The 27,838-nt window shown below is 43.1% G+C and overlaps 3 protein-coding genes across 4 annotated transcripts in view; 1 reads left to right on the forward strand and 2 right to left on the reverse strand.

Moving 5' to 3' along the window:
* TMEM243 (transmembrane protein 243) overlaps window positions 1–26,988 on the reverse strand; it is a 60,904-nt gene extending 33,916 nt beyond the window's left edge. Inside the window, exon 1 of the mRNA XM_039519323.1 lies at window positions 26,968–26,988. The gene's annotated coding sequence lies outside the window, so the exon portion shown is untranslated. The remainder of the gene's footprint in view (window positions 1–26,967) is intronic.
* Window positions 17,227–27,114, reverse strand: MEIG1 (meiosis/spermiogenesis associated 1). Of its 2 annotated transcripts, none has more exons than XM_039519317.1 (3): window positions 26,968–27,114; window positions 20,561–20,732; window positions 17,227–17,447 (listed from the first exon to the last, which is right to left on the reverse strand). In XM_039519317.1, the coding sequence occupies exons 2-3, from the start codon at window positions 20,696–20,698 to the stop codon at window positions 17,319–17,321; spliced, it is 267 nt and encodes an 88-aa protein (XP_039375251.1). In that variant the 5' UTR covers window positions 20,699–20,732; window positions 26,968–27,114; the 3' UTR covers window positions 17,227–17,318. The 2 variants fall into 2 exon arrangements, with proteins under 2 accessions (XP_039375251.1, XP_039375252.1); XM_039519318.1 differs by lacking the exon at window positions 26,968–27,114 and adding an exon at window positions 24,346–24,442.
* The window catches only part of DCLRE1C (DNA cross-link repair 1C), a 30,689-nt gene continuing 29,947 nt past the window's right edge, over window positions 27,097–27,838 (forward strand). Inside the window, exon 1 of the mRNA XM_039519312.1 lies at window positions 27,097–27,360. The gene's annotated coding sequence lies outside the window, so the exon portion shown is untranslated. The remainder of the gene's footprint in view (window positions 27,361–27,838) is intronic.

Consider the following 27,838-nt stretch of genomic DNA (forward strand, 5'->3'; position numbering starts at 1 on the left):
CTCAGTTGAGGTTGTCAGAACCAGAAGGGCCCTGCCTCCAACATGTGGTGCCTGTTCCTCGGCTGTTGGTGTCTGAAGGTCGGGGGAGTCCACAATGACAATTCTTTTATCCAGCAGCAAGTGTGGATAGCTCAGACCCTTAATATTTCTAAATGCTGGGTCTGCAGCCACATCCCAGCCCACTGTCAAACTGATGTTCCTGTCCTGGCTATCCCACTCAATTCCCAGACCTCACTGGAGGACCTCGTCCTTAATACAATATGGAACAGTAATGACACCTGGGAAGAGACTATTGGCAGTTCCTTTAACCCACTTGGGGGAGTAATACACCGGGCAAAAAGGCTCCTGAGGTTAAAAGAAGTAGTTAAAATAATGGCAAATAAAACTGGAGAAAGTTTTAAGAGCCCTGGCCAAAGAAACAGGGGCGGTCCGACAGGTGGCCCTCCAAAAACGTCAGGCATTGTACATAGTGCTGGCGGCCAAAGGAGGGACCTGTGCATTCATTGGAAAAGAATGTTGTGTGTATATACCTGACAATACCAATGAGGTAATAGATCGCGCTAGCCACTTAGAACAAATCGCATATCTTCCCATGAAGAGCCGAGTTCTTTATGGAAGTGGCTACAACCTGTTCAATTTCTCTGGCCTAGGAAACTGGTTGTTTCAGGGAGCCCTGACTATCCTGTTTGGAATCTTAGTGATTTTTGTATGTTTTCAGTTAATCTCCTGTTGTATCCAAAATTGTGTAAAATATGCCACCCAGGTGACTGCCCCAAAACAGAGTGCTAATATGATGATTTTAAATATTGCTGATGAACAAAAAGATAAAGAACGGTTAATATGTGGAACCCAGTCCATCGTTGGTCATTGACCAAAAGGAGGGATTGTGAAAGTAGAATGAATTATGTTACAAAATAGATAGGATTAAAGAAATGCTGTCTGTACCTTTAAGGAAAGTCGCTGGAATGCTGGAGTCCAGGTGTCAGGAAAACAGACATTAACATAGAACAATTGCACCGTTTAAGGGCAATTGGTGAAGCATTAGCCTTAGATCGATAGGAGTTAGTAAGGAAGTAGGATATGCATGCTATGCCCCAGGTGAATTTTGCTGTTTTCTCCTCTGTCCCGTTGTTTGATTTTTATCTGTTTATATAAGACTGTTTGGGTCTTGCATGGCCGCTCACATTATCTGGGTGTTATTAGCAGAAGCGCTGTGCTAATAAAACAGAGTGGTCTGACAAACTGTGAGTCCTGAGTCTAACTTTGACAATACCCTCTCTCCACTTTAAGGTCTTGCATTTCACTCCTGGACCACTTGATTGTATACCAGAATATTTTAGCAGGTGACACATATAGTTAGTAGGTAGCAGATGATGCATCTTTTGAACAGGTATTATATTGGACTCAGTAGATAACAGTTGACACAGTAAGTGATGTGCCTGATTTAATAATATATCTGGCTTAGTAAATTATGTGTCAGCTTCAACAGGTGACATCTCTTGGTTGGTGAATGATGTAACTGATTCAGTAGCTGATCCATCTTTCTCAATATTTGGATCATTAGGTGAGACATCTGCTTCTCTAAATGATCTCTTCTGCTGAGTGATTATACTGCATCAACGTCACCTCACTATGTAAGTGAGAGTTGTGTGAATATGCCAGGGTTCTATTTCATTAGTTATTTGTATTGTATTTGTTTCAGTGCAATGCAGCCACATTTCCTTTAGAATTTTGAAACGAATGGTTCTTTGTGGTAGCATTCCCTAGGGAAGGAAAGAAAAGAGCTTTAAGGGGAAAAAAAGAGTTCTAAAGTTTTTATACACAGAGAGAGAGAGAGAGAGAGAGAGAGAGTGTCTTGGACCCAATCCTACAATCAGATCTGTGTGAACCGTTCCAATTGACATCAGAAAGGTTCAATGCTGGCACAAGAGTCCACCCCATGGATCTGAATGCAGACTCAGGACCTCGCTGTTTAATTGCCTTAATTTTTGCCCAGTTCAACCAGTATATACTTCTGTGTTTCCCAGACTTCTGAAATATAAGTCTCCCTCTTCAGGAAAGTGAAACTAATTTGGAATCCCCTGCAGCTTTGTCTTGTGTTGTTAAAGTGTTACCCATCTCAATAGATAAATTTCCTGCTTCCCCAAACTAGGAAGCACTGATAATGATCTTCATAATCTATTTTTCTTTTCTTACTTGCTTAGATGAGCAGTGAAATATTTAACAATATGGACAGTTAAAGAGCCATCACTGGCATCTGAGTTAACACTGATGGCAGTTCATATCATACAGCTGTTGTTTCAGGCTCTCTGCTAACTCAGGCAGCCATCTCAATGCCAGCTGCAGTTTTGATAGGTTTTATTTGCAACTCTAATGGCTTAGAGGTTTACTTAAAAAACAAAAACCTCAGACTAGAGAATATCTTATACATCTGTCCATTCCATGCCCCTTCCTTCATGCTCCCCCGGGAGGTGGCAACCCATATTTTGGGAAACACTGATGTACTTCATAAGTACAATAATTTAATAAATAAAAATAATGCAAATATTTTCCTCCTCGTTTAGAAATCTGTTCTGTCTGGTTCAACCTTTTCCTAGGACTGGAAGTAGGACATTGTGCATTTCTCCTAATCCCTGATCCAGTCATGACCACTCTTTCCCTGGCCAACCCAGTCTTCACCCCCTCCATCAGCATGGAGGCTGAGCAGAGGGGCCTCTGCAGGGATCATGGTGCACTATAGGGGCAGTGTTGCAAAGATGGGTAAGCCCCCTTTCCATGCAGAATGGGGATGATCCAGGTGCACCTCCCTGTGTGGATTCAGGGGGAACAGTGGGCTGTTTCTAAATGTTATTGAAAAAAACAGTTGTGATTAATCTGAACAAGAGTGTTGTCAAATTTAAAATGAACAACAGTATTGCCAGTGTTAGGCCTAAAACTTCCAGAAGCTTTATAGAGCAAGCTTTGCAAAATTAAGCTGCAACTTGTGGTCAAAAGACACCTGCAACCAGACAACGTTTTATGCTGACTCCTATATGGTAAAATAGGTCATGCCCACGGGTACGGCTCATAAGGCCACCTTTGAAACTTGTGGTTAAGAGACGCTGCAGCCAAAGAACTCATTCCTATGTGGTTTTGATGGGCTAGGCCTGCAGGCATAGGTTCTCAAAATAATCTTACCCACAATCAAGACAATAGCCCATTTAGAGGTAAGTTATGTCTTTGTAACCTAAAAAACTAAAGCACCAATTGGCTATTAGAAAAACCACAGTCGAGACAATGGGCTATATGGAAATAAGTTATCTCCTTGTGCATAACTTATAAAACTAAAGCAACAATTGACTCCAAGAAAATAAGTAAGCATAAATTATACAGCCAAAGCAACAACTCTAACCACATTAAAGATTTGGCCTAACCTGATTGGTTGACCTGCTTCAAAACATGGTGGGCGGATGAGATTAAATGTGTAGAGCCTCAGGTGGGCGTCTAAAAGGTAACATATTCTCGGTAGGGTAAGGTTTTAAAGTAAAATAATCTGGTTGCATGCAGAATAAGGTAACAGAGTAAAGAAGTCTGGAATGCTCGAGCTGATTTGATCTCAAGTCGTACTGACACTATAGCATTAAAAATGGTAGCGTCGGGATAATTTGATCTCAGATTATATTAATGCTGCAGTATTAAAAATAGTAGTAAAAGTTTAATACTAGTGTTAAGTTGTTTAGAAATAGAAGACAGTTGTTAATCAATTTATAATATCTTTCTTTGTACTTGTGGTTATTAAGGACAGGAATAGAATTTGTAAAATTAATAGTTAATGAGTAATAATAGCTTTGCCATGTACTCGTGCCTGTCATCAGTAAAAACTGTCAAAGTTAAGGACATTTATAGTAATAAGTAGCTAATGCTTAACATTACCTGTACTTGTGCTTGTCTGCAATATAGTTTGTCATTTATATTAATCCTTTTTCAATGCTGGTCTTTAATTTTCCTTTTCCTATTCTGTCTGTGTTGCATTTATAGCTGTAAGTCATTAAAAGCCTATCTTGAGGAATAATCAGTAGTTTTAATTTCTTTATACGGACACCACTTAACCTCATTACATCTGTGTTGGGTGGTGGGAAGCAGTGATCACCCAGAGCCCCATTTGGGCCCTGGTGTGTGTCCCCTTCTTCCTATATCTCCGCAATCGTATTATCTTTTGAAATTCACAGCTCAATCCTTGTCAGTGTCTGCAATTAGGAGCTAAAATGACAGGGTTCAGAGTGGTAGCCGTGTTAGTGTGTATCAGCAAAAAGAACGAGGAGTACTTGGGGCACCGTAGAGACTAACAAATTTAGCCCACGAAAGCTTATGCTCAAATAAATTTGTTAGTCTCTAAGGTGCCCCAAGTACTCCTGGTCTTTTAGGAACTAAGAGTGGCTTGAACTGCCACCCGAGGGAGCCACTGATATTGTCAGAATGAAAATGAAGTGAAATTGAAAGGAAAAGCAGCAGAAATATTTCAAGCAGATTCTGTTTTAACCCCCTTTCTAATCTAATGAAAGGCCCCCTGTCATGGGTCTACCCTCACTTGAAGCTGGGGGGTTTCAAAGTGAGGACCAGCATGTCTTCCCCCACCCCAAAATCCTAGGGTAGGTCTCCCCTTTGCTGCCACCACCGCGGTCAATTACGTGGGCCGGGACACCCCTGTTTTCCCCCTGTCTCCCTTCTTTCCAGAGACGTTCCCTGGGGAAATACAGATCCACTCATCGGAGGGAAACCTCCCCCCCCCTCTCTCCTAGCCACTGGAAAGAGATACCTGATTCAAACTGTTTGAATCAAACCCAGGAGGAACTCTCTTCCCCCTCCCTTCTCTGCCCGTAGATAAGCCTGTCTCACCACCGAGAGAGTGTCTTCGCCCCTCCCCCTATTCACAGTAGAAGGGATTTAATCAAGTCTTTATAGAAAGAATTTATTAAAAGAAAAACAAGAAAATACAGAATCTCTATGAGCCCAAGCTGGACACTCATAGGGTATAACCTTGTTAAGTTCTGGAGAGAATCCTCTCTTTCTCAGTACAACAAAACAGCAGAATTAAGAATAATCAATAACAAACACACAGAATTGCAAGCATAGGATTATTAGGTGAGGACACAAAGTATCTTTCTAATACTCACTATCTTGACTAGAAGAAATTAGTTCAGAAAGGTGGAAACTTGTAGACTTGATTAAAACATCTGGACTCTTGTAACTCCAGACGGCTAAAGACAAAGACCCCCCCAAACAGAGGGAAAAGTTCCCTCCTAGGAGTTTCAAATTCTCTTCCCTGATTGGTCCTCAGGTCAGGTGCCCACCAGGTACTATGCTTTAACCCTTTACTAACTATTCATGACACGCCCCCCAAATCGTCACAGTGGGATCCACTGGCGGCGATTTCCTCCTAGAACTGTAAAACAACCAGAGTAATAAAACACATGCACTATTACATCGACTACTAAGCATGAAAACATATTAAGAACAGTTTTTAGCCACTTGAATTTGGGAAACTTTTACGAGAGAGTGCATCAGCAACTTTGTTGGAAGCTCCTGAAATGTGTTGAATGTCAAAGTCAAAGTCTTGGAGAGCTAAGCTCCAGCGGAGAAGTTTCTTGTTGTTTCCCTTGTTGGTGTGCAGCCACTTTAGCGCAGCATGGTCAGTTTGTAGTTGGAACTGCAGCTTTTCCAAGGCATACACAATGGCGTAACATTCTTTTTAACTGATGGACCAGTGGCTTTCCCTCTCAGACAGTTTCTTGCTGAGAAACACGACAGGATGGAAGTTGTGATCCAGTCCTTCCTGCATTAGTAGTTCAGATGCATCAGTGGTAACTAGGAAGGGTTTGTCAAAGTCTGGGGCCCTTAAGACAGGGTCCGACATGAGCATCGCCTTAAGCTGGGTAAAGGCTTTCTGACACTCATCAGTCCACTTAACTGCATTTGGCTGGGTTTTCCTGGTCAGATCAGTTAGTGGGGCAGCCTGTAGTGTGGTACAAATCGCCTGTAATATCCGGCCAAACCTAAGAAGGATTGGACCTGTTTCTTTGACCTTGGGACAGGCCACTGTTGGATAGCCTCCACCTTGGCCTGTAGGGGGTTGATGGTTCCTTGACCCACCTAATGAAAGGCCCCCTCCCTCACTTACTTCTCTTATCCCCTAGTAACTTACCTTGAGTGCCTTCTACAGGTTAAAAAATGTTTGAAAAATATAAAGAATTTGCACACAAAACTTTGAGTTAAATGGACTGACGTTAAAATAGGCACAGAATGGCCTACAGTTCCAGTACATTCACTTTTCACATCAATAAGTTCATGAAATAGGAATGCTTCTTTTAAACATTTTGCTGTCAATAGCTGATAACACCAACTAGAGATTAAACGTATGGGACTAGATCAGGGGTCAGCAACCTTTCAGAAGGGGTGTGCTGAGTCTTCATTTATTCACTCTAATTTAAGGGTTCGCGTACCAGCAATACATTTTAATGTTTGTAGAAGGTCTCTTTCTATAAGTCTATAATATATAACTAAACTATTGTATGTAAAGTAAATAAGGTTTTTAAAATGTTTAAGAAGCTTCATTTAAAATTAAAGTAAAATGCAGAGCCCCCCAGACTAGTGGCCAGGACCCAGGCAGTGTGAGTGCCACTGAAAATCAGCTTGCGTGCCGCCTTCGGCACACGTGCCATAGGTTGCCTACCCCTGGACTAGATCATCACATGGTGGAAACTGGCCTCACTCAGCCAACATACACCAGCTGACCTGTAATCTTTAATTGTCTTTATGATGATACTGTAACAGATAGTGGCCTCCTACATATAGGCCCTAAGGCCATCAGTGGGGATTTAACCTGAGAACTTCAGCACAAAAGTCCCCACCTTTCATCATCGGTACTAAAGGCGGCGCAGGCCGAGGGATGTGTTGGCCGCCGCTTCCAGCAGCTCCCATTGGCCTGCAGTGGCGAACCGTGGCCAGTGGGAGCCGCGATCGGCCGGACCTGCGGACGGGGCAGGTAAAGAAACCAGCCTGACCCGCCAGGGCTTTCCCTACACAAGCGGCAACCCCAGTTTGAGATACACTGTACTAAGTGAAGGTATTACAGTATATTAATCTGCTTTTTCCTTCTGGTGGTTTTGATCATGTAGACTGTTTTGTAGCAGTGTTTAAATAAGCAACTTCCTATTACTTATTTTATTTTACCCAACTTGCATGTTTCTGAATGTACTGAGATCAACTGGAAGAGTTAAATTTAAAAAGGTGAAGTGTTCAGAACAGTGGACAATTTTGTTTGTATAATTGTGTCTCTCCTTCAGGTTTTCAGATAACATGGGTTTGGTGGGGACTGTCTTTCTGATAGAATCTCTCAATTTTATATGAGCTTTTTCACTGTATTTCAGAAATCTTCCTCCTTCTCCCTCTTCATCCCACAGAAACCTTATTTGGAAAAGCTATAGGCACTGATGTAAAAAGGTCTACGCAAATTGCATTTTTGTTTTCAGTATAATATATCTTCATAAAGGGTTGTCAATCTTTTTACAGGCTCTCAGGAAATTTTCCCTCCTTAGCCTGTCATAAATTTGAGGTTAATTTAGCAGAATCCAGAGAGGAGTTGAACTCTATCAGAAGCAGAGAAATCACCTCAACCCGCTCCTTCATTTTGGAGGAAAACTTTTAACAAGGGGTTTCCCAGGAGGTCAGCTCAGGGGCGGCTCTAGTAATTTCACCGCCCTAAGCACGGCGGCACGCCGCGGGGGGCACTCTGGCGGTCGCCGGTCCCGTGGCTCCAGTGGACCTCCTGCAGACGTGCCTGCGGAGGGTCCGCTGGTCCCGCGGGCTCCGGTGAAGTATCTGCAGACATGCCTGCGGGAGGTCCACCGGAGCCGCGGGACCAGCGAACCCTCTGCAGGCACGCCTGCGGGAGGTCCACCGGAGCCACCTGCCGCCCTCCCGGCGACAGGCAGAGCGCCCCCGGCGGCATGCCGCCCCTAGCACGTGCTTGGCGCGCTGGGGTCTGGAGCCGGCCCTGGGTCAGCTGCAAGGTTAAACCCCCAATTAAGAAGCATGATTTTTCCATATCAGAAAAAGCAATTTCACCAATTTTGCCCTAGAAAACAACCAAAAGTGAACCATGAACACTTATTTGTCCCTTATTGGCACTAGTGTGCACGTCAATTGGCTGGCAGAACTGAACTTTCCTGGATTATGGCTCTTCAGGCCCATGTTATCCCAGCAATTGTTCCCTAGTTTGGAGAGGATCACTCACTTAAGATCTGTCTGGCCCCAATAATGTTCACACATTGAGGAAAAAAGGGTAAAAATTTCAAAAGCACCTCAGTGACTTAGGAGCCTAATGGCTTCAATGGAAATTAGGAGCCTAAATACCTTTGGGAATCCCATCCTTAGGCACCTACCTCTCATCAAAAGTTAATGGCTCTTAAGTGCCTGAAATCTGGATTCCTCGCTCCTGTCTCTTCCCCTTCCCTGGCTCAGACAGCCTACAAGCACTCACCCTTCCCTCTGGTGGTTAGATACTATTATGCACTAAGTTTCAAATCTATTGCTGTTATGACAAATATCAGTAAGTGAAAAGCAGGTTTTCTCTGGTCATTAAAATCTTATTTACACTGGGAAAGCTATTACCCTGCAGGGTTTACATACAAATTTACCACATGAAAAATTGCTTCTCTCCTTGTTTCCACTACAGTATCAGACAGAGGATAACATGAAAGCCAAGCTTTTCAGAAATGGTTGTCTAAAGGTAGGCCCCATAATCTATATTTAGGCACCTAAATAAGTGACCTGATTTTCAGAAGTGCTGATTTCAATGGGAGCTGCTGGGTACGCAGTCATATATTAGAGAAATAGGTCCATGTCATGGGTGGACAGCAGGACTGGTGCAAGGATATTTTGCGCCCTAGGCGAAACTTCCACCTTGCGCCCACCCTCCCCTCCGCGCACATTGGCTCATTGAGGGGCAAATCCCAACGATCCTTTATAGACCCCAGGGGCCAGCCTGCCCAGGGACTGCTCCCCAGACCAGGTTCCCCCCCTCCCCGCCCCCTGAACTCGCCTGGAGGGTGCACAGCCCCCCCCCCGCGAGCCCTCCCGCCCCCAGCAGCCCCCGCCCTGAGTCCGCTCACTGGCTTTGCCGGGTTTGGGCCGCTGCAGCAGCTTGGCAGGGAGGAGCCATCTTCTGGAGGCACCGGAGAGCCAGAGTGACCTGCTTGCAGGGTGGCGAACCCCAGCCATGGAGGAGCTGGTGCGGCGCAGGGGGGCAGCAGCCCTGCAAAGGTGGCGGCGGTGCCGCTAGTGGGGAGCAGCCACGCCCCCGCCCCTCCTGCTCAGGCTGCAGCCGCCCTCCTGGGGGCTCCTGCAGCAGATACATGTGGGCAGAGGCCCCCATGTGCCCCCCTGGTGCAGGCTCAGGGGCCCCATGTCCCGGCGGCAGCTCACATTCCTGGGAGGCACAGAGCCCGAGCCACAGAGCACAGAGGCTGCTCCCCGCTAGCAGCGGCACTGCCTTTGCAGGGCTGCTTCCCCCTTGCGCCGCACCGGCTCCTCCATGGCTGGGGCTCGCTGCCCCGCAAGCCGACGCTCTGGCTCTCCAGTGCCTCTGGAAGGCAGCTCCTCCCTGCTGAGCCAGGGCACTGCTTTTTGGCACCCCCAGGGCCGTCCTTAAGATTTATGGGGTCCCATGCAGTATTATTAAACTGGTGCCCCTATGCCCCACGGCAGGCTGAGATTGCAGCCCGGTGGAGGGATGGGGGGTGGAGGGACAAGGCAGAAAGAATAACAAGACGCCCAGCCTGCCTCACGGTGGCAGAGTCTCACAGTTCCCCACAGAAACCCCTGTACCCTCTCCCTCACGCAGAATGGATGTGCAGGAGGTACCTAATTAAAAGCACTAAAATTGAGAATAAAAATGTCAGTCACAGGTTTTTTGCTATGCCCTGAAGTTTGTCAGACATTTATTTTTTTATTATTGTAGTAAGGGTGAGTCAGTTGGCTTGCTGAATACAACATTAAATATTATGGAATACATGATGCAGCTCTTCTCTGTTTTACAGTTTCTTAATCAGTATTTCTAAGCTTATTTTATATTTTAAATGTACTCTTAAGCCTTCATAAAGAAATTATTCCAGATTACTACATATTTAACTCACTGAAACAGACATTGATTAATTTAAAATAGTCACAGTGGTTTAATGTGTTCATAACAATGTTCATTGCTTTTAGAAAAAGGGAACACTAATTTACTGCGTGTGATCTCCATAACAATACACGTTTATGAAATTCCACCAACTTTAAAAAATATGTTTCCAAAGATTTTAGGCATAACAAATGATTTTTACATCTTACTAAGGTACTGATTTTGCTGGAGGGTTCTCTTAAAACTAGTTTATCAGATAGTCAGAAGTAAAGAAAGGGAAACTCTTTGTCCAGCTATCCGGAAGCAAAGGGCTGTTGTCCCTTTAAGGGCTCTCTTCAATTTGGGGCGTAGGGGTTTGATGGGAGAAATGGATGAACAGAAAGGACAGGAAGACTTTGGAAGTAAGTTTTTTTTACTATAGTAATTAATATATGTATTTTAGATAAGGGTGGTCTTTTGAAGAATTTATTTAAAGAACAATATGTCTGAAGATCCAAGCATTTAAGGCTAAAGATGATTGTGCATCTAAAAATCTGTGCAAGGACTTTTTAGAGATATGATTTTATAATCTTCACCAACTCACTAATGAAATATTTTTAAAGCAAATTTTAAACTAAGGTCCTGTAGAGTAACATGTTCTGAGTAAATATTACAGTCATTCACAACTGTTTTTGTCGGTACATTCAAAAACTGACAGTAGATACCTGGGGGTTGGCAAATGCAATGGCTTCATTACCCATTGAATGGCTCTTTAACAGTTTCAGTGTTGTGCTAATATGTCTGGCAGGCTGGAGGCTTTTTCTCTTTTAACTGCTAGATCCCCTTCCCAGGAAGACTCGGAGCCTGCAAGAAGGGTCAGAACAGGAATAGGAAAAGAAGGAGGGTGGACACTAAGGAAAAGCAGGAGGGTGGACCAGTGGTGCCCCAAATTTTCAGGTGTCCTACCCAGCTGCCTACACCTAATAACGGTCCTGGGCGCCCCCAACCACTTGGCGCCCTAGGCAACCACCTAGTTTGCCTAGTGGTTGCATCGGCCCTGGTGGACAGGCAGCAGAGCTGGATTGTAAACTCCTCAGAGCAAGAACTGTGTTTTTATAGGTGTTTGTACAAAAACTAACAACAGTGCCCCATTCCTGACTGAGGCCTTTTGAGTGCTACTGTATTATAAATGCTAAATAATAATGATAATAATAAACAGTTTGATTAAGTCCTAAATTAGTAATAGCAACTATGGTGTAATTAAATGTAACATCCTTGTAAGGGGGGAAATACTAAAGAACCCACCACAGTAGCATTTAATTGCCAAAAGGGGAACTACACAAAAATGATGAAGCTAGTTAAATGGAAATTAAAAGGAACAGTCAGAAGAGTGAAATGCCTGCAAGGCGCATTGAAGCTTTATTAAAAACACCACAACAGAGGCACAAACTATATGAATACCCCCAAATTAAAAATAAAAATAAAAAAGAGGAAGAGGACCAGAAAAAATGCCACCGGGGCTAAACAACAGAGTAAAAGAGGTGGAGAGAGACAAAAAGTTATCCTTTAAAAATTGGGAGTTAAATCCTACAGAGGAAAATAGAAAGGAGCATAACTCTGGCAAGTCAAGTGTAAAAGTATAATTAGGCAGGCCAAAAAAGAATTAAAAAAGCAACTGCCAAAACACAGAAAAATGTGCTGCTAATTTAATTTAATTTCTGCAGAAAAGGACCTAGGGGTTACAGTGGACGAGAAGCTGGATATGAGTCAACAGTGTGCCCTTGTTGCCAAGAAGGCTAATGGCATTTTGGGCTGTATAAGTAGGGGCATTGCCAGAAGATCGAGGGACATGATCATTCCCCTCCATTCGACATTGGTGAGGCATCATCTGGAGAACTTTTAGGCCCCACACTACAAGAAGGATGTGGAAAAATTGGAAAGAGTCCATCAGAGGACAACAAAAATGCTTAGGGGGCTGGAGCACATGACTTCTGAGGAGCGGCTGAGGGAACTGGGATTGTTTAGTTTGCAGAAGAACAGAATGAGGGGGGATTTGATAGCTGCTTTCAACTACCTGAAAGCGGGTTCCAAAGAGGATGGATCTAGACTGTTCTCAGCGGTAGCAGATGACATAACAAGGAGTAATAGTCTCAAATTGCAGTAGGGGGGGTTTAGGTTGGATATTAGGAAACACTTTTTCACTAGGAGGGTGGTGAAGCACTGGAATGGGTTACCTAGGGAGATGGTGGAATCTCCTTCCTTAGAGGTTTTTAAGGTCAGGCTTGACAAAGCTCTGGCTGGGATGATTTAGTTGGGGATTGGTCCTGCTTTGAGCAGGCGGTTGGATTAGATGACCTCCTGAAGTCCCTTCCAACCCTGATATTCTATGATTCTATGAATTTTTGTAAGTCCATCAGAAGCAGAGAGCATGCCAAACAATCACTGGGGCCACTGGATGATCGAGGTGCCAAAGGAGTACTCAAGGAAGACAAGGCAGAGAATTCTTTGCACCAGTCTTCACTGCAGAAGTGAGGCAGATTCCCACACCTGAGCCATTCTTTTAGTTGACAAATCTGAGGAACTGTCTCAGACTGAGTTGTCAGCTGAGGAGGTTTTAGAACAAATTGATAAATTTAACAGTAATAAGTCACCAGTTTCAGATGTGATTCACTCAAGAGTTCAGAAGGAACTCATATGAAATTGCAGAACTACTAACTGTGGTGTGTAACCTAGTGTTTAAAACAGCCTCTGTACCAAATGACTGGGGGATAGCTGGATGATTTTTTTTAAAAGGCTCCAGAGGCAATCTTGGCAATTACAGGCTGGTGAACCTAACTTCAATACCAGGCAAATTGGTTGAAACTATAGTAAACAGAATTACCAGACACGTGGATAATCACATGTTGAGGAAGAGTTAACATGGCTTTGGGAAATCATGCCTCACCAATCTATTTGAATTCTTTGAGGGAGTCAAGAAACATGTGGACAAGTGTGATCCAGTAGATATAGTGTACTTGGACTTTCAGAAAGCCTTTGACAAGGTTCCTCAGCAAAGGCTCTTAAGCAAAGTAAGGAGCCACGGGATGAGATAAAAGGTCCTCTCATGGATCAATAACTGGTTAATTGCAAAGAGTTACAAAGGCATCTCACAGAACTGTGTGACTGGGCAACAAAATGGCAGATGAAATTCAATGCTGATAAATGCAATGTAATGCACATTGAAAAATATAATCCCAACTATCCATACAAAATGATAGGGTCTAAGTTAGCTGTCATCACTCAAGAAAGATCTTGGAGTCACTGTGGATAGTTCTCTGAAAACATTTACTCAAAGTGCAGAGCCAGTCAAAAAAGCTAACAGAATGTTAGGAACCATTAAGAAAGGGATAGATAACAATACAGAAAATATCATGTCACTATATAAATCTATGGTATGTTCACACCTTGAATAGCGTGCGCAGTTCTGGTCATTCCATCTCAAAAGAGATATATTAGAACTGGAAAAAGTACAGAGAAGGGCAACAAAACTGATTAGGGGTATAGACAACATCCATGAAAAGAGATTGAAAACAATGGGCCTGTTCAGCTGGGAAAAGAGACAACTAGGGAGGATATGACAAAGGTCTATAAAATCATGAATGGCCTGGAGAAAGTGAATTGGGAAGTGTTATTTACCCCTTGACAAAACAGATGAAATTAATAGGCAGCTGTTTTAAAACTAACATAAAGAAATACTTCTTCACTCAATGAACAGTCAACCTGTAGAACTCGTTGTCAGGGGATGCTGTAAAGGCCAAAAGTATAAATGGTTCACAAAAGAACTAGGTAAGTTCATGGAGGATAGGTCCGTCAATGGCTATTAGCCAAGATAATCAGGGATGCAACCTCATGCTCTGTGTGTCCCTAATCATCTGGTCCTGGATGAAGGGGATGGATCATGTGACCAATTGCCCTGTTCTGTTTGTTCACTCATTCTGAAGCATCTGGCACCAGCCAGTCAGAAGACAGCATACTGGGCTAGATGGATCGTTGGTCCAACTCAGTATGATCATTTGAGTATTCTTAGCTGCAGCATTAATTGTAATCAGCAATGGCCAATGGCATAATTTACTTCTCTCTCCCAGCTTGAATTATTTCCCTCTAATGTCACGTTCTCATTCAACTGCTTAAAGTAGCGGTTCTCAACCCGGGGTCCGCGGGCCGCCCAATTAGCACACAGCTGTGGCCCGGCTGTGCTTAAAAAAATATTCAAAATTTGCTGCTCTGTTCTGAAAGGGGAGACAGTGTCTGGCAGCCTGCTGGAGTGCTCTTGCCAGCAGGGTGTGGGAGAATGGGTCTCTGGGCAGGTTTGTGGGGGAGGGGGTGCTCTGGGCAGTGAAGGGGTGGGGGGCACTGGGAACTAGGGGTTTGTGGGGGTGCTGCAGCACATCCCAGGTTTTAGGCTGCCCTGCCCCACATGGCCCCATGCAGCGTCCGGCGTCTGGCCCCGTACCCAGGGATCCATTCCTGGCTCCACTCTGTGGAGGGGTTTCTGGGTGGGGGCCGCTGGGCAGAAGAAGGGACTGTGGGGAGTTTTGGAGGGGCATGCTGTGGTTCTCAACCTGCGGCCCACAATGATAAATAGTTTGAGAACCACTGACTTAAAGCATAGCTCAGCAGTGATGCTAGCCTCTCAAAATTCAACAGAACAAAATCAATGGAAGCCAACAGTATGTTATTTTCCCATACTACTTGTCAGCTATGATTAGGGATTTCTATCCAACACCATTTATTTTTTCCAAAAGGGTTAACAGTAAATTTAAGACTCCATGGGCCCAATTCTAATCTCATTTACACCAGTATAACCCAGCAGAACTCCAGTGAAGTCACTAGATACACTGATGCAAACGAGACCAGAATTTGGCCCTATGATTTATGAGCACATCATTACAGAAAATGAAGATTACACTAAATAGGAACAAATTTTTATACATAGAAGTCATAAATCCCCACCTTCATTTATTAAAAGTCTTTAGTTTCACAAACAAAACTAATACTGTTCATTATATATAAAAGAAAATAGAGAACAGAAGCATACATATAATGCATTAAAAAAGGAGGGGAAAAAACACACATTGAAATCCATTAGAGTTCACAATTCATATAATATAAGCTTGATGTTTAGGTATAGTCAAAAAAGGGTCTACATAAAAGCAGCATTTTCTTATTCAACAGACGTGTTCTCTATATGTACCCCAAATCCAATATTCTTATTTCTCCGACAACAAGGCATGCTGTGTTTTCAATGGGGAGCTCTGTTTAAAAACTGATGGCATTATATGGTCCCAAAATAAGTTTACACTCCTTTTTACTGTTGGTAGTACTGCAGAGCAATACAGTTCTAGGCGTGGGATTCTGTTCTGGCTCTCACATCACCAGAGTTCTTAATTGGGCAATAATTATAGAATCTTTACTTTTTGGTGACTAGAGTTGTATTAAACAATAATGCTTATCTGTCATGCAGATAAGGAAATGGAGGCACAAGGTACTTAAGTCCCTTGACCACACTGTGTCTATGGCAGAGCAGGGAACAGAAGCCAAGGGTGAAATCCTAGATCAATTAAGACAATAGCACACAACACATTTTAACTTCAGTGGGGCCAGGATTTTACTCCAAGCTTCTTGAGTCCTAGCTATATGCTCAATCTAATGAATCACAACTTTACTTGTAACATAACTCACTTGAGTTAGGTGATAATGTGGGAACGAGAAAGAACCCAGCCTGATTGCCAGATCCCAGGTTGAGCTTGCAGTCCATGTGGGTTTGTGAGTCCAGCTTTTGCCTTATAAACTGAGTACATTTGATATGGACCAAATTTGAGATGGACCTCACAATGCCATTCTGACAGTTATTTTTGCAGGTAGAATCCAGAGGATTGTATCAAAAGGATTAACAGAAGATAAGGAGCTACAGTAAATAGTACTAAAGATTGGAGTGTTATTTAATTTACATCAATTAATGTAACCCACGTGTGCCAGAGTTTAATAGCTTTCATTGCACAGATACCAAACCAAGCAAAACAGCTGCAAAAGAACAAAATGGACAACTATAGACCACTGCAGTTAGAATTCTGAGGTCTGAGCACCTCACCAGCAAGTTGAGCAACACTGGAATCTGTAGTTTCAATCATTTATGTGATCTTCCAAAGGATACAGCATTGTCAAAAATGTGATTTTTTTTTTTAGATCCCCTAGTACATTGCCCTTAAGTTTTCAGGGTAAAGGACAGACACTTCTTTTCCTCTACTTCTAATACCCCACCACAGAGACGCAAATCTTCTCTTCTATTCAAAACTGTGGTGTTTAGGTCTGGAAAAATATTAATCCATTTACTCTTTAGCTGCTACCAATATAATCCCATCTCTTTCTATCACTAAAACCAGAATTATAATTGATGTACTTCCAGAAAGATATTAGATTTCACTTGACACCTTGCTGCCCAATATTCCCTTCATCCCACCATGTGTTTAACTCCTCATAATCCTCTTTAGTTTTTGCTGTCCAACATCCTGTATCATTGGCTAATTTTACCAATTCACTAAATACTTTGTCCTTTAAATCATTAATACTTATATAAAAAAAAAACCCACAGAGCCGTGGGATACTTCACTATTTACTCCCCTTTGCTAAGAGAGAAAGATATTTATTATGACCGTTTCCCATCACTTAACTAGTTTTTAATCGATAGCATGGTTTTGGCCCCTACTCCCAGGTCATTCGATTTCCTTTAACAAATGGTAATCCTGGGTCTGACATCGACTCCCTCATGATATTGTGGATGTCACTAAACTGTTTGCCTCCTTTTTCCCCATCTGTAAACTGATGATAATAACAACATTTACCTATCTCCCAAGATTGTGGTTAGAATTAGTTAGCTACTGTGAGTAAAGTACATTAAAGATGTAATGCACTAAATAATAATTAGCACTTTGGACCTCAACCTCATCAAAAGCTCTGTGAAAATCTAGTGCTGAACATACATTATTACTCCTCCCTCAAAGAATGTTCAGCTCTATTTAAAACTAGGACAAATTAGTTCAGAAACCTTGTTTAATTCCTTACATTTTATAAACATCAAATAGATTAAAGCAACATACTTACAACAAACAAAAACAAAACAGTGTAGTTGGGATTAACAAAATTAATACACATAAACTTTCACTTTATGGACTTCTTTGTCTTCACATTCTCTTTGCTTGTTGTAATAATAGAAAGTATTGTCCCTTCTCTGAAGTTTCTTCACAAATCCTGTTTCTGGCCAACGATCCACCTGCAAACAGAATGAAAAGAATATACACATCTTCTGAACAGGCTGCCACTGAGAGGAAACATCCATGTAGAACACATCACAGGAGATGAAATATCTTTATATGGATTGTATTTTGGTGAATAAATTGGTTTGTAGCTGATTGGTTCTTTATGATTAAATCGCTTAACTCTAATAAAGATTAAAAAACATAAAACATCAGAAACTAGTTTCTAGTCAAAGTTCTGTATGGTATAAACGCACACAAACAAACCAGCAACACTTCACTATGTCAGAAGAAGCAAGAATGATCCAAAGGGGATATGATGGAAGCCGTAGCACTGGAGTCATCTAAAACTAGACTGGACAAAGCTGTTAGAAAATATGGTGTAGAGAACAGGAAAAACCATTGTCTGGTGCAATGGAAGGTATTAGAGTTAACAGGTCTTTTCCTCTCTAATGTCTATGACTCCCTTTGATTAGCCAATGGATGCCTTCCTTTTACTGTATAAATAAGAGTCAGTCATTCAAAAATCTGAATGACTGAAAGAGTCTACTTTTTATGGAAGAATTATGTGCAAGTAAAAGGTTCTTCAGCACCTTTCTAACCATAAAAAATAGACACATCATTAGTTTTGTCATTATTTTCAAAGAAACAAATGAGCCATATGTAAAATCAGGAAAGTTAGTGTCAATGGACCCAATCCTACAAGGTGCTGAGCACCATCACCCATAGCCTTCAATTCAGTACTTCATAAGATATTTATTACATTGTAAAAAATGCAGACATTCAATCCTTTTACTTAAAAAGCTTCTGGAAACTTCCATGGTATTAGGTAAGCACCTGCAGTATTTCCTATTGTCTTGAATCCTATCTATTAATTTCTCACTTCTGATCAGCAAGTAGATGTCAGTAGGGATATCAAACCAGATTGCATTTGAATTCTATCTCATAAATAGCGGTTTTATTACTCAGCCTAATACTTAAATGTACAGATCTGCTGGTTCTTTGGATTATTTCTCTAAAGGGAAGTACCATATAATATTCCTTGTATCTCCACTCATATCTTGTAGCCTCCATGATACAGCAAAAATGAGCCATATTTTAAAATGTGATCAGTTACAATATAACTGATGCTAATTCCACTGAAGTTTGACATAAACAGAGCTCCACATAGTTTTTAAATTGGAAATTATTTTGTTGGGAGTGTCCCTCTGCCAATGGGATCACAGTTTGTTTTGTGGCTTGTACCCTGTAACAATCTTGACTTTTATCTTCTACAATTTATTAACTAGAGGGATCCTACCATTCTCATTAAAAGATCTACCTAGTCTTCTGTTGCCAGCACAAAATGCTCGAGGACAGCAACAGTGGTTCGTTGCCCGGTGTGCTTCGCTCCAATAAACACACCAAGGTGGAGAAGCAGACAAAGTTTATTTGAGATCTCAAAGCTTGTGCAAGGAGACACACACGTCTCAAATCAAGCACACAGATGCAAGCAGCCTTCTCTCTTTATACATTATTTCAGCTAGGCATTCTCATTACCCCCCACTATTCCCCTCCCATATAGTAGATACATTATACGGCTAGCAATTACACTAAGCAGGTTAAATCATTCTTGGCAGCAAACAATTCATCTTGTTAGTGACTTTTCAAGGCTGTTAGCTTGTTTTATTCCCTTTGATTTGTTATCCTGCCCCCCTTAAGCAGGCCTCTTTATTATCTTCTGGTACCAGTGTTGCACTGATAAGGAGCTGTTACACATTCCATTCTCGATTCTGGCCTGTAATGTCGATTAGAGTTTAACATGGAAGCCGTTTGGGCAAGCATAGCATTAACTTTGATTCATTCAGGCCTGGTACAGAAAGGCTTCATTAACACAGTGGTTTTCCACCCTCCTGAGTTACCTAGGGTTATGCCTAATGACACCAACACTTCTGTGTAAGCACTTATACTACACTCTTCACCACAGTATCTGAGCCCAATACAAAAGAACAATAAGCATCTTCCTTTACACCTCTATTTTTCAGTAGGTTATAATTCAGCCATGCATTTTTAAAAAAAATTAGTTCAGTAGTAATTTTTCAAAGACCACTTTGCATGGTTACAATAATTTATGTACGTAAAAAGCAGTAGCTCACCAATTTCAAAGGCTTGAGTGTGCATATTATCCTGATTTAAAACATGAAATTTGGTTAGAGATTGGACACTAATAGTTTAATCTGTTACTGGTATTTTGAAAATACTTCAAACAGTTGATTTTCAAATAATGGAAGGTAGCAACAAGACATCAGTAGTACCAAAAGTTCTCTTTGATGCAAACTGTATATTTCAAAATAATGACATAGTAGATCTGAACAGATTTTTAAAAGGGATTTTGAGGAATTGCATGATTTAGGATATTAATAATGAAATATAGAGCCTATCATCTATAGGTTTGTTAGTTTGAATCCAGAGCAGATTCGTAGCTGTCTGACATCTGGTGACTAACCAGTAGCTTAGGTCATACACAATGACATTTTCAATGGGTACAAGAGAGAGTTCTTGAGGTTCTCAGTAGAGAAGTATCTGCATTAAACCACCTCCACCACACCTGGCATCAACTTTCTCAACTGTTGATGTTTTCAGCAGAGAGGCCAAGTACTGCATGTACAAGGAGTTTGATCCAACTCCCACATAAATCAATGGTAAACCTGCCACTAATTTCAGGGATGCTGGATTGAGCCCATGGATATGGAACACCTTCTCATCCTTAAAAAGGGGGTGTAGCATGTCAGAGGGTGTGCCCATTGGCAGAGTAGTGTGTGGAAGCTGCCCACGTCATATCTTTCACCAGCATTCTTTTTTAATGAAAAAAAATCTCCATTATGTAATAAAAGCTCTGAAATGTTTAAATATGTAACTGATGAAGAGGTAGCGCACTGCAGGCTTGCTAGAGTTTCAGTGTCAAGTAAAATAAATGTATTTGAAAATCAGTTATTCTGCACTTCTAAAACTACCTAAAGAACTAAAATTGAATTTGATTAAAAACAAAAGCAAATGAAAGGCAATATACTGTGTGCCTCCATTTTTATTTCACTAATTAATAGGGAATAGAGAATTAAAATACATAGCCCCTGCACAATTATAATCTTACCATATCAACTTGCTTCACTTGTTTATATTCAATTTCATCCCTGTATCCAGCTTGCTGAAATCTGTATAGATTCTCTATCTCATCTGACCATTTTTTGGCACGACTTATAGATTTTGGTTTGATGTCAGCGCTAGCCATGGCTCCAGGAACTCCACCAGATATTTTGCTGAAACTAGGTTTTAAAAATGATACATATAAAAACTGGCGCAAGCCATATTGTTGAAGTTCTACATAAAAATGGGTAGAACAAAATTGGTAAACATAGTAAACAAGTTATAGTTAGTCAAAAACAAAAACAAACAAACAAAAAAACCCCACCACCTCAAAACCCCAAAGTAAAAACTAGCATGTTAAAAATGTCCAGAATCACACTGAATACATGATGTTCTTTGGAGTAAATCCATATCACCTGTATTTCAGTTTCCAGATGTGTAAACTATTATAACGCCATTTTCCAGGGTATGCTCAAATTACTGATGACAGTGCTCTTTGGAATTCACACGGCTGAACTGGTCCCAGAGTTAACGCCACTGAAGTCAACAGAGCTGTTCAAGTGATTAATTTGACCTAAATTTCCAAATCTAGACCAATTTCAATATGTAACAGGAACCAGTTTTCTCTTCTAGTTCACCTCTTAATTTCATTGTATTAATTTTGAGTATTTCTTTGTGACATTGAGCCAGAAAGGGTTACGCGACTAGCAAGCTAAATGACCCAAATTCAACCTTTAAAGACATATTAGAAAAGTATATAAATGGTAATTAAGGCCATTCCTTATAAATAGCTAACAAAGCCATGTTAGACAGAGCTTTGAAATGTAGACTTGTATTGTTAGAGAATTAGAAGAAGATACTGTTCTTATTTGTCTGTTTCCCTACAGCTAGATGTTAACAATGTAACCAGAAGGTTCCTGTCTGTTACTATATTTTACTGATTCAAAGATCAATGATTCAGAGGGAATATTAACATTTAGATGAAACTTCCAATATTTTTCTTTGAAGTCTGTAGTAAACTGTATGTCTTAATGGATAATTACCTTATGCTGATTAATGTAACTAATTACCTGTGTATACATAGGAAACAGGAGTTTTTACTTCAGAACCACAATGCTTCACCCAAGGAATACCTGCTGTCAAGAGGCTATCAATAACCTGCCAGAGATCTATAAAAGAACTCTAGGGCCCTGATCCTGTTATTTCAGATCTGCTTAAGCTTGGTCTGGGGAAGTTTGAGTCGCAAGACTGAGGTCTCCAGCTCTAGTCTGGATTAGCCTGCTAATTCTCATGGAAGAATTTGAACAAACTCTATACGTGAAGTGCTATTTGGACTATAACCTGATGAACTGATTCTGAAAAGAACTTTTTGCAACTCAGCAGCTCACCATCTCTACTGTGAAACTTACCTAAGAACTTTATTCATATCTGTATGTATAAAAAATCTTTTAACCACAATACTCTCTTTCTTTTTTAAATAAATTGTTTAGTTAATAATAATTGGCTGTAAGCATGTATTTGGGTAAGATCTGAAATATTCATTGACCTGATGGGTAATGTGTCCGATCCCTTGGGATTAGCAGAAGTTTATATATATTGAACAAGATTTTCCTCATATTTGCTTGGCTGTCTGTGTGGGAGCCCAAGTCTGGATTGCTTTAAGGGAACTGTATTTTTGGCTTCTGGGTAACCAGTAAGGTATTGTAGCAGATGTTTTGTTGCTGGCTTGGTAAATCTAATTATTTGAATAACCACCAGTTTTGGTTATCATCTGTCCCATTCTTTGCAGTTTGCCCTGATGAGTAATCTCAGTGTGGCTCCTCCAGGCACCAATGGTCGCAATCTTATTTTGCTAATAGAGAGCACTCTTCATTTACGCAGGAAGAAAAATACATCAGATGCTACAACATCTGCTGGATTTCATTGGTCAATGGGCCAAATTCTTCTCACAATAACTTAGTGTCACCAAGCTGCATCTGCATAATTAGGAAGAGTTTGCTGTATTTCCAAGAACCTGTCTTCATTTAAGAAAGTTTCTAGACTTGATGCTGATGAGGATAAAAATCCTGTTGGGTCATGTGCTCCCATGGCTTATAGGCTGAAAAGAGTAGCAATTGACTACAAAACCTGCCTCAAAATCCTACACACAACTGAAACCCCTTATTCAGTATGTGGTTCAATTCAGAAGTCAGTCCCCTCAAACAACTACAGAAGAGACAACAGGAGTTATTGCTTGCATGGCAGCAGTTATTTGGGAGTGGCTGAAAACTGCATTTGTATCTGACATAATAATTTACAGTGGATTCGTTGCACAGAAAGGCCATCAGCAAACACGGAAAAGGGGCATAATCTCAGTTTGCATGGGGTTTAGTGAAGATCTGTACATAAGTACAGTAACTCTTCACTTAACGTCCTCCCGCTTAACGTTGTTTCAAAGTTATGTCACTGCTCCATTAGGGAACATACTCGTTTAAAGTTGTGGAATGCTCCCTTATAATGTCGTTTGGATGATTTTACAAGGGAGCATTGCACAAGCTCCTCTTCTCCACCTCCTTCCTCCCAGCGCTTCCTCCACCACCAAACAGCTGTTTGGTGGCGCTTAGGACTTTCTGGGAGGGAGGGAGCGAGTCAGCAGGGAAGCTGCCTCCTCTTCCCCCGCGGCAGGCAGGGCCACCTGGAACGCAGGAGCTTTAGGGCCTGCAGCTCTAAAGCCCCTTTCAGAATGTGGCCCTGTGAGCACGGGCCGGAGGACTCAGGAGGAGCAGGGGCAGCCGCTCAGCCAGCGGCCGGAGAGAAGCGGCGCTTTCCCCTTCAAAGCCGGCCGAAGAGAAGCGGCGCTTTGAAGGGGAAAGCGCTGCTTCTCTCCAACCACTGGCTGTGCAGCTGCCCCTGCTCCTCCTGAGTCCTCCGGCCTGTGCTCACAGGGCCACATTCTGAAAGGGGCTTTAGAGCTGCAGGCCAGGGCCCCGGGGCCCCCTTAGCCCAGGGCCCTGCAGCCCCTAAAGCCCCTGCGTTCTGGGTGGCCCTGCCTTCTGGGGAGGGGGCACCTCCCAGAATCGCGGCCATGGGGGCGGTGCCGTGTTGTGCAGAGCCAGCTGCACACCCCCTGCACCAAACAGGAGCTGCCCCAGGTAAGTGCTCTGCACCTCCTGCCTGCCCCAGCCCTGAGACTCTGCTCACCCTCCGACCCTGAGTGCCCTCCCGCACCCTAACTCCCTCCCAGACCCTGAACCCCCAGCCCTGGGCACCTCCCCATCACAGTACAGTACTGTACAGTATATAATGCTTTTTGTCTGCCCCCAAAAAATCTCCTTCGAACCTAACCCCCTGCTTTTACAGGCCAATGGGAGCTGCCGGAAGTGGCGTGGGCCGAGGGACTTACTGGCCGCTGCTTCCAGCAGCCCCCATTGGCCTGCAGCGGTGAACCGCGGCCAGTGGGAGCCGTGATCGGCCAGACCTGCGGACGGGGCAGGTAAACAAAGTGGCTCGGCCCGCCCGGGGCTTTCCCTACACAAGTGGTGACCCCAGTTTGAGAAACACCGTCTTATGGGAAAATTGGATCCGTTTAACATCGTTTCACTTAAAGTTGCATTTTTCAGGAACATAACTACAACATTAAGTGAGGGGTTACTATAAACAGATACCATGGCCCTTTTCTAAAGATGCTGCCATATATGTGGTAGTTCAGCACTCCACAGTTATTAGCTCTCTTTAAATGCCAATTGTCAATGATTACGAAGAGTTTTTTCTCCTCGCACTATGGGATACCACAATACAAATTAACCTGCTCACCTGAGTCTTGGAGCTATTTCTCCTTATTGCACTTTTTTATTACAAAGGGAAACATGACCCAGTGTGAATTAATAAGCACTTTGGAATCCTTCTGGAAGAAAGATGCATAAATTGTAAGGTATAATATAGAACTGTTACACTGCTGACCAACTGAGCTTGCAGACAGACATACTGAAGCAATGCTAGCAAATGAAGTACAGTGTAGGATTGGATCTTAATGAGGTATTAACACTAAAGATCTATTATGACCACTTACATGTCACTAGGATTAACCATTTCTCTGCTGAATTATATACCAGGCTCATCTAGCAAATGCACTTATTCAATGCAACCGACATACATGGCACATTCTGACTATTAATTCAAGCAGACTTTCCATAAAAGCTCCTGTGAAAACACAGGCAAAACATACACATAAAGGCCCAGACAATGGAAGTTTGGAGCCTAAATACCTTCGAGGCTCTGGGCCAAAGTGCCAAGTAGGTGCATGCAAGTAAAAAAACAAATATTACCATTTTCAAGCTGGTACGTCAAACCTTTTATCTAAGTTTAATAGGTAAATCACTTACACTGATGTGCAGTTGAGACAGCCCAGAGTGATCAGTCAAAAAGCTCAATTTGCCAACAGACACCACAGGGTTACCATTCGCATTACTCTTCTAATTTAGGGGGAAATCGTGCAATTTCACATCCCACTATGTGGTACTGGGAAATACTCTACGGTGATTGCCATTACAGAGACATCAATGAATAAATTCTGTAAGTGGTGGAATCCTGTATCTTCTTGGGTTATGTATTCACCCACGAAAGCTCATGCTCCCAAACGTCTGTTAGTCTATAAGGTGCCACAAGACTCTTTGCTGCTTTCTTGGGTTAGGTATAGTAGTCGAACACAAACATCCTAGAATAGATGCGTGCACAACTTGAAGCAGATTACTACTCCCGATTTCCTGTGTTTTAAAAATGTTCTGCCGGTTCCCACTTTCACCAAGTCTGTTATGTAACCACACCTCTCCCCCTATTTCCCCCTCTGCTGTCTCATATATTTCCTTAAAATCCAGAAAGGAAAAGAAAAGGGCAAGTTTACTGTGGCACAAATCTGTGCCTAAAGGTCAACAGAGTTTGGAAACCAGCCTACCTATCCTCTGAACCTTGTAAGTTTGTCTTATGTTTGAACTTATTTATGGCAGTAATACCCAAAGTAGGAGTCAGGCAGTGATAAGTAGAAGTACCAGCAGACAGGTCAGATCATTTCAATTCAGTGGGGCTCTACTGGCAAAGGAGTTGCCAAGGGGTGAGAAAGAGACAAGATATAATTTACCCAGGATAGGACCCCACATTGTGTTTGACTCCGTTATTAATTACATCAGGGGTCCCAAACGTGGTGCCTGCAGGTGCCATGGCGCCCGCCGGGGCGTTTAAGTGCGCCCACGTACTGGCCGGCGGACGAGCATCCACCGAAATGCAGCTGACAAGCTGCATCATCCAGAGGCGTCGTTGCCGAAGTGCCGCCGATTTTCAGCGGCATTTCAACGGCGACGCCTCTGGATGACACTGCTTGTTGTCGGCATTTCGGCAGCGATGCCTATTGACGTTGCCACTTGGCAGAATTTCGGCAGATGCTCGTCCACCGCCACGGTCCTCCGGGGCTCGTCATCTGGTGCCCGCCAGATGAAAAAGGTTGGGGACCACTGAATTATATGAATTCTGGTAGTGCCTAAAGGTCCCAAATAGGGTTGAAGCCCTATTGTACTGGTCACTGTACACACACAGAAGATGATGGCTATTAGCCAAGATGTTCAGATATACAGCCTCATACTCAGGGTGACCTTACACCTGTGACTGCCAGAAGTCATGAGGGGAAGGCAAGGGTGGATCTCTCCAAAATTGCCCTGTTCGATACACTTCCCCTGAAGCTCTGGTACTGGCCACTGTTGGTGACAGGACAATGGGCTAGATGAGCCTTATCGGTCTGACCCACTAAGGCGGTTCTTATGAGCCCTGGCCCTGAAGAGCTTACAGACAAGATGGACAAAGAGATATAGACAAACAATGACAAAAATACAAGGCAACAAAAATACAGCACAATTCCTTCTCGTCCCCCCCCTCGCATAACAACCCCTGTCCCTGCCAACCCTCGCAGCCCTGCCAACCCCAAACATGCAAAATCCACGAGTCAGGCCCCACCAAAATCATGAGAGTTGCTTAAAAATCCTAAGATTTTAAAGAATTCTAATTGTTTTCTTATCATTCGCCTTCTGCAGCCCGAGCTGCTCGGAGGGACACGTGGATCATGTTTTAAAGCTTTTCTTAGAAACCACCAGCCCCCAAAATTATATTTTTAAATGAAAAAGGAGACTCTCCCCTAAACCCAGAACCACAGGAGCTGAAGCTTTAGGGGAAAATCTCCCCTTAATCCCAAGCCTCCAGGCGCTGTGGCTTTAAGAAAAATCCCCCCCCCGTCCCAGGACTCCAGGAGCGGGGGCTTTTTAAAGGAACCCCAAGGCCACGCTGCTCCCCTGAGCGCGTTCAGCAGCACCCTGCTCCCCTCAGGGCTCCCGGGGCTGGGCGGGCGCCACCTGCGGTGAGGGTCGGGACAGGGGGCGCCGCGCGGCCACTCACCAACGGTATCGCCGGGCCGCTCCCTCCCTCGGGACAGGCGCCGCCTCTTCGGGTCTTACGGCGGCGGTTGTGCGGGTGCCTAGCAACCGCCGGCGCTCGAGCCAGGCCGAGACACGCCTTCCCGGGGACCCTGGCGGAGCCGGGGCCAACCGGCAGCGAACCCCGGGAGCGGGGCCAGTGCCAGGAGCTGCGCACTCGCGGCCGGGCAGCGTAGTCGTTGGGAAGCGGAATAAGGACCCTCTGTAACGGGTGCAGCTGAGCATGTGCTGTCAGACCAGCGTGTTGTATTTTACACAGCTCAGGCGGCTGGGGACCATCCCCAGCGGGCTCCCACCGCAAGCAGCCGGAGCTTTGCTAGGAGCTGAAGATCAGGCTTCTGCATAGAGCTTGCAGGTGTGCGTCGCAAAGCAGTGTAGTAAATACACCCCTGTTACCTGCCTTTTCAGCGGCGGAGCCGGAGGAAGAGAGATTATAACCAACATTTCCAAAGGGGGCAGCTCCGTTTTGAAGTGTTGCGTTGCTGAGATTTAGGTCTTGAATTGGGCAGGCGAAAGTTGTGCCGGTCACTTTTGAAAATGGGAGTAAGTGACTTGACCAAAGTTACACAATGAGCCAAAGGCAGAGTTGGGGAAAGAATGCATTTTGTCTGACTTCCCGTCCCCTGCATTAATCCCCCCCAACGGATATAAAATTAGATATACCACCCTGGTGGTGACATCAGCATAAATAGCTAAAATATTACTGCTTGGCAATACATTACATTTCCCCCCTCACTTTGAACAGGGCACTCAAAATGCTGTGAACAGAGACAAAAGCCCACATCCTCAAAGGTATTTAGGAGCCTAACTCATAGGAGTTGGTCTGGGCCAAA

This window comes from Mauremys reevesii, linkage group 1 (genome assembly GCF_016161935.1).
Source record: "Mauremys reevesii isolate NIE-2019 linkage group 1, ASM1616193v1, whole genome shotgun sequence".
NCBI lineage: Eukaryota > Metazoa > Chordata > Testudines > Geoemydidae > Mauremys > Mauremys reevesii.

Excerpts from the sequence above, each read along its gene's own strand:
- MEIG1 (XM_039519317.1), bottom strand. The coding sequence starts at position 20,698 with ATGGCTAGCGCTGACATCAAACCAAAATCTATAAGTCGTGCCAAAAAA. Across the intron at positions 17,448-20,560 it reads AAGTGAAGCAAGTTGATATG|GTGGATCGTTGGCCAGAAAC; the intron begins GTAAGATTATAA and ends TTCTGTTTGCAG.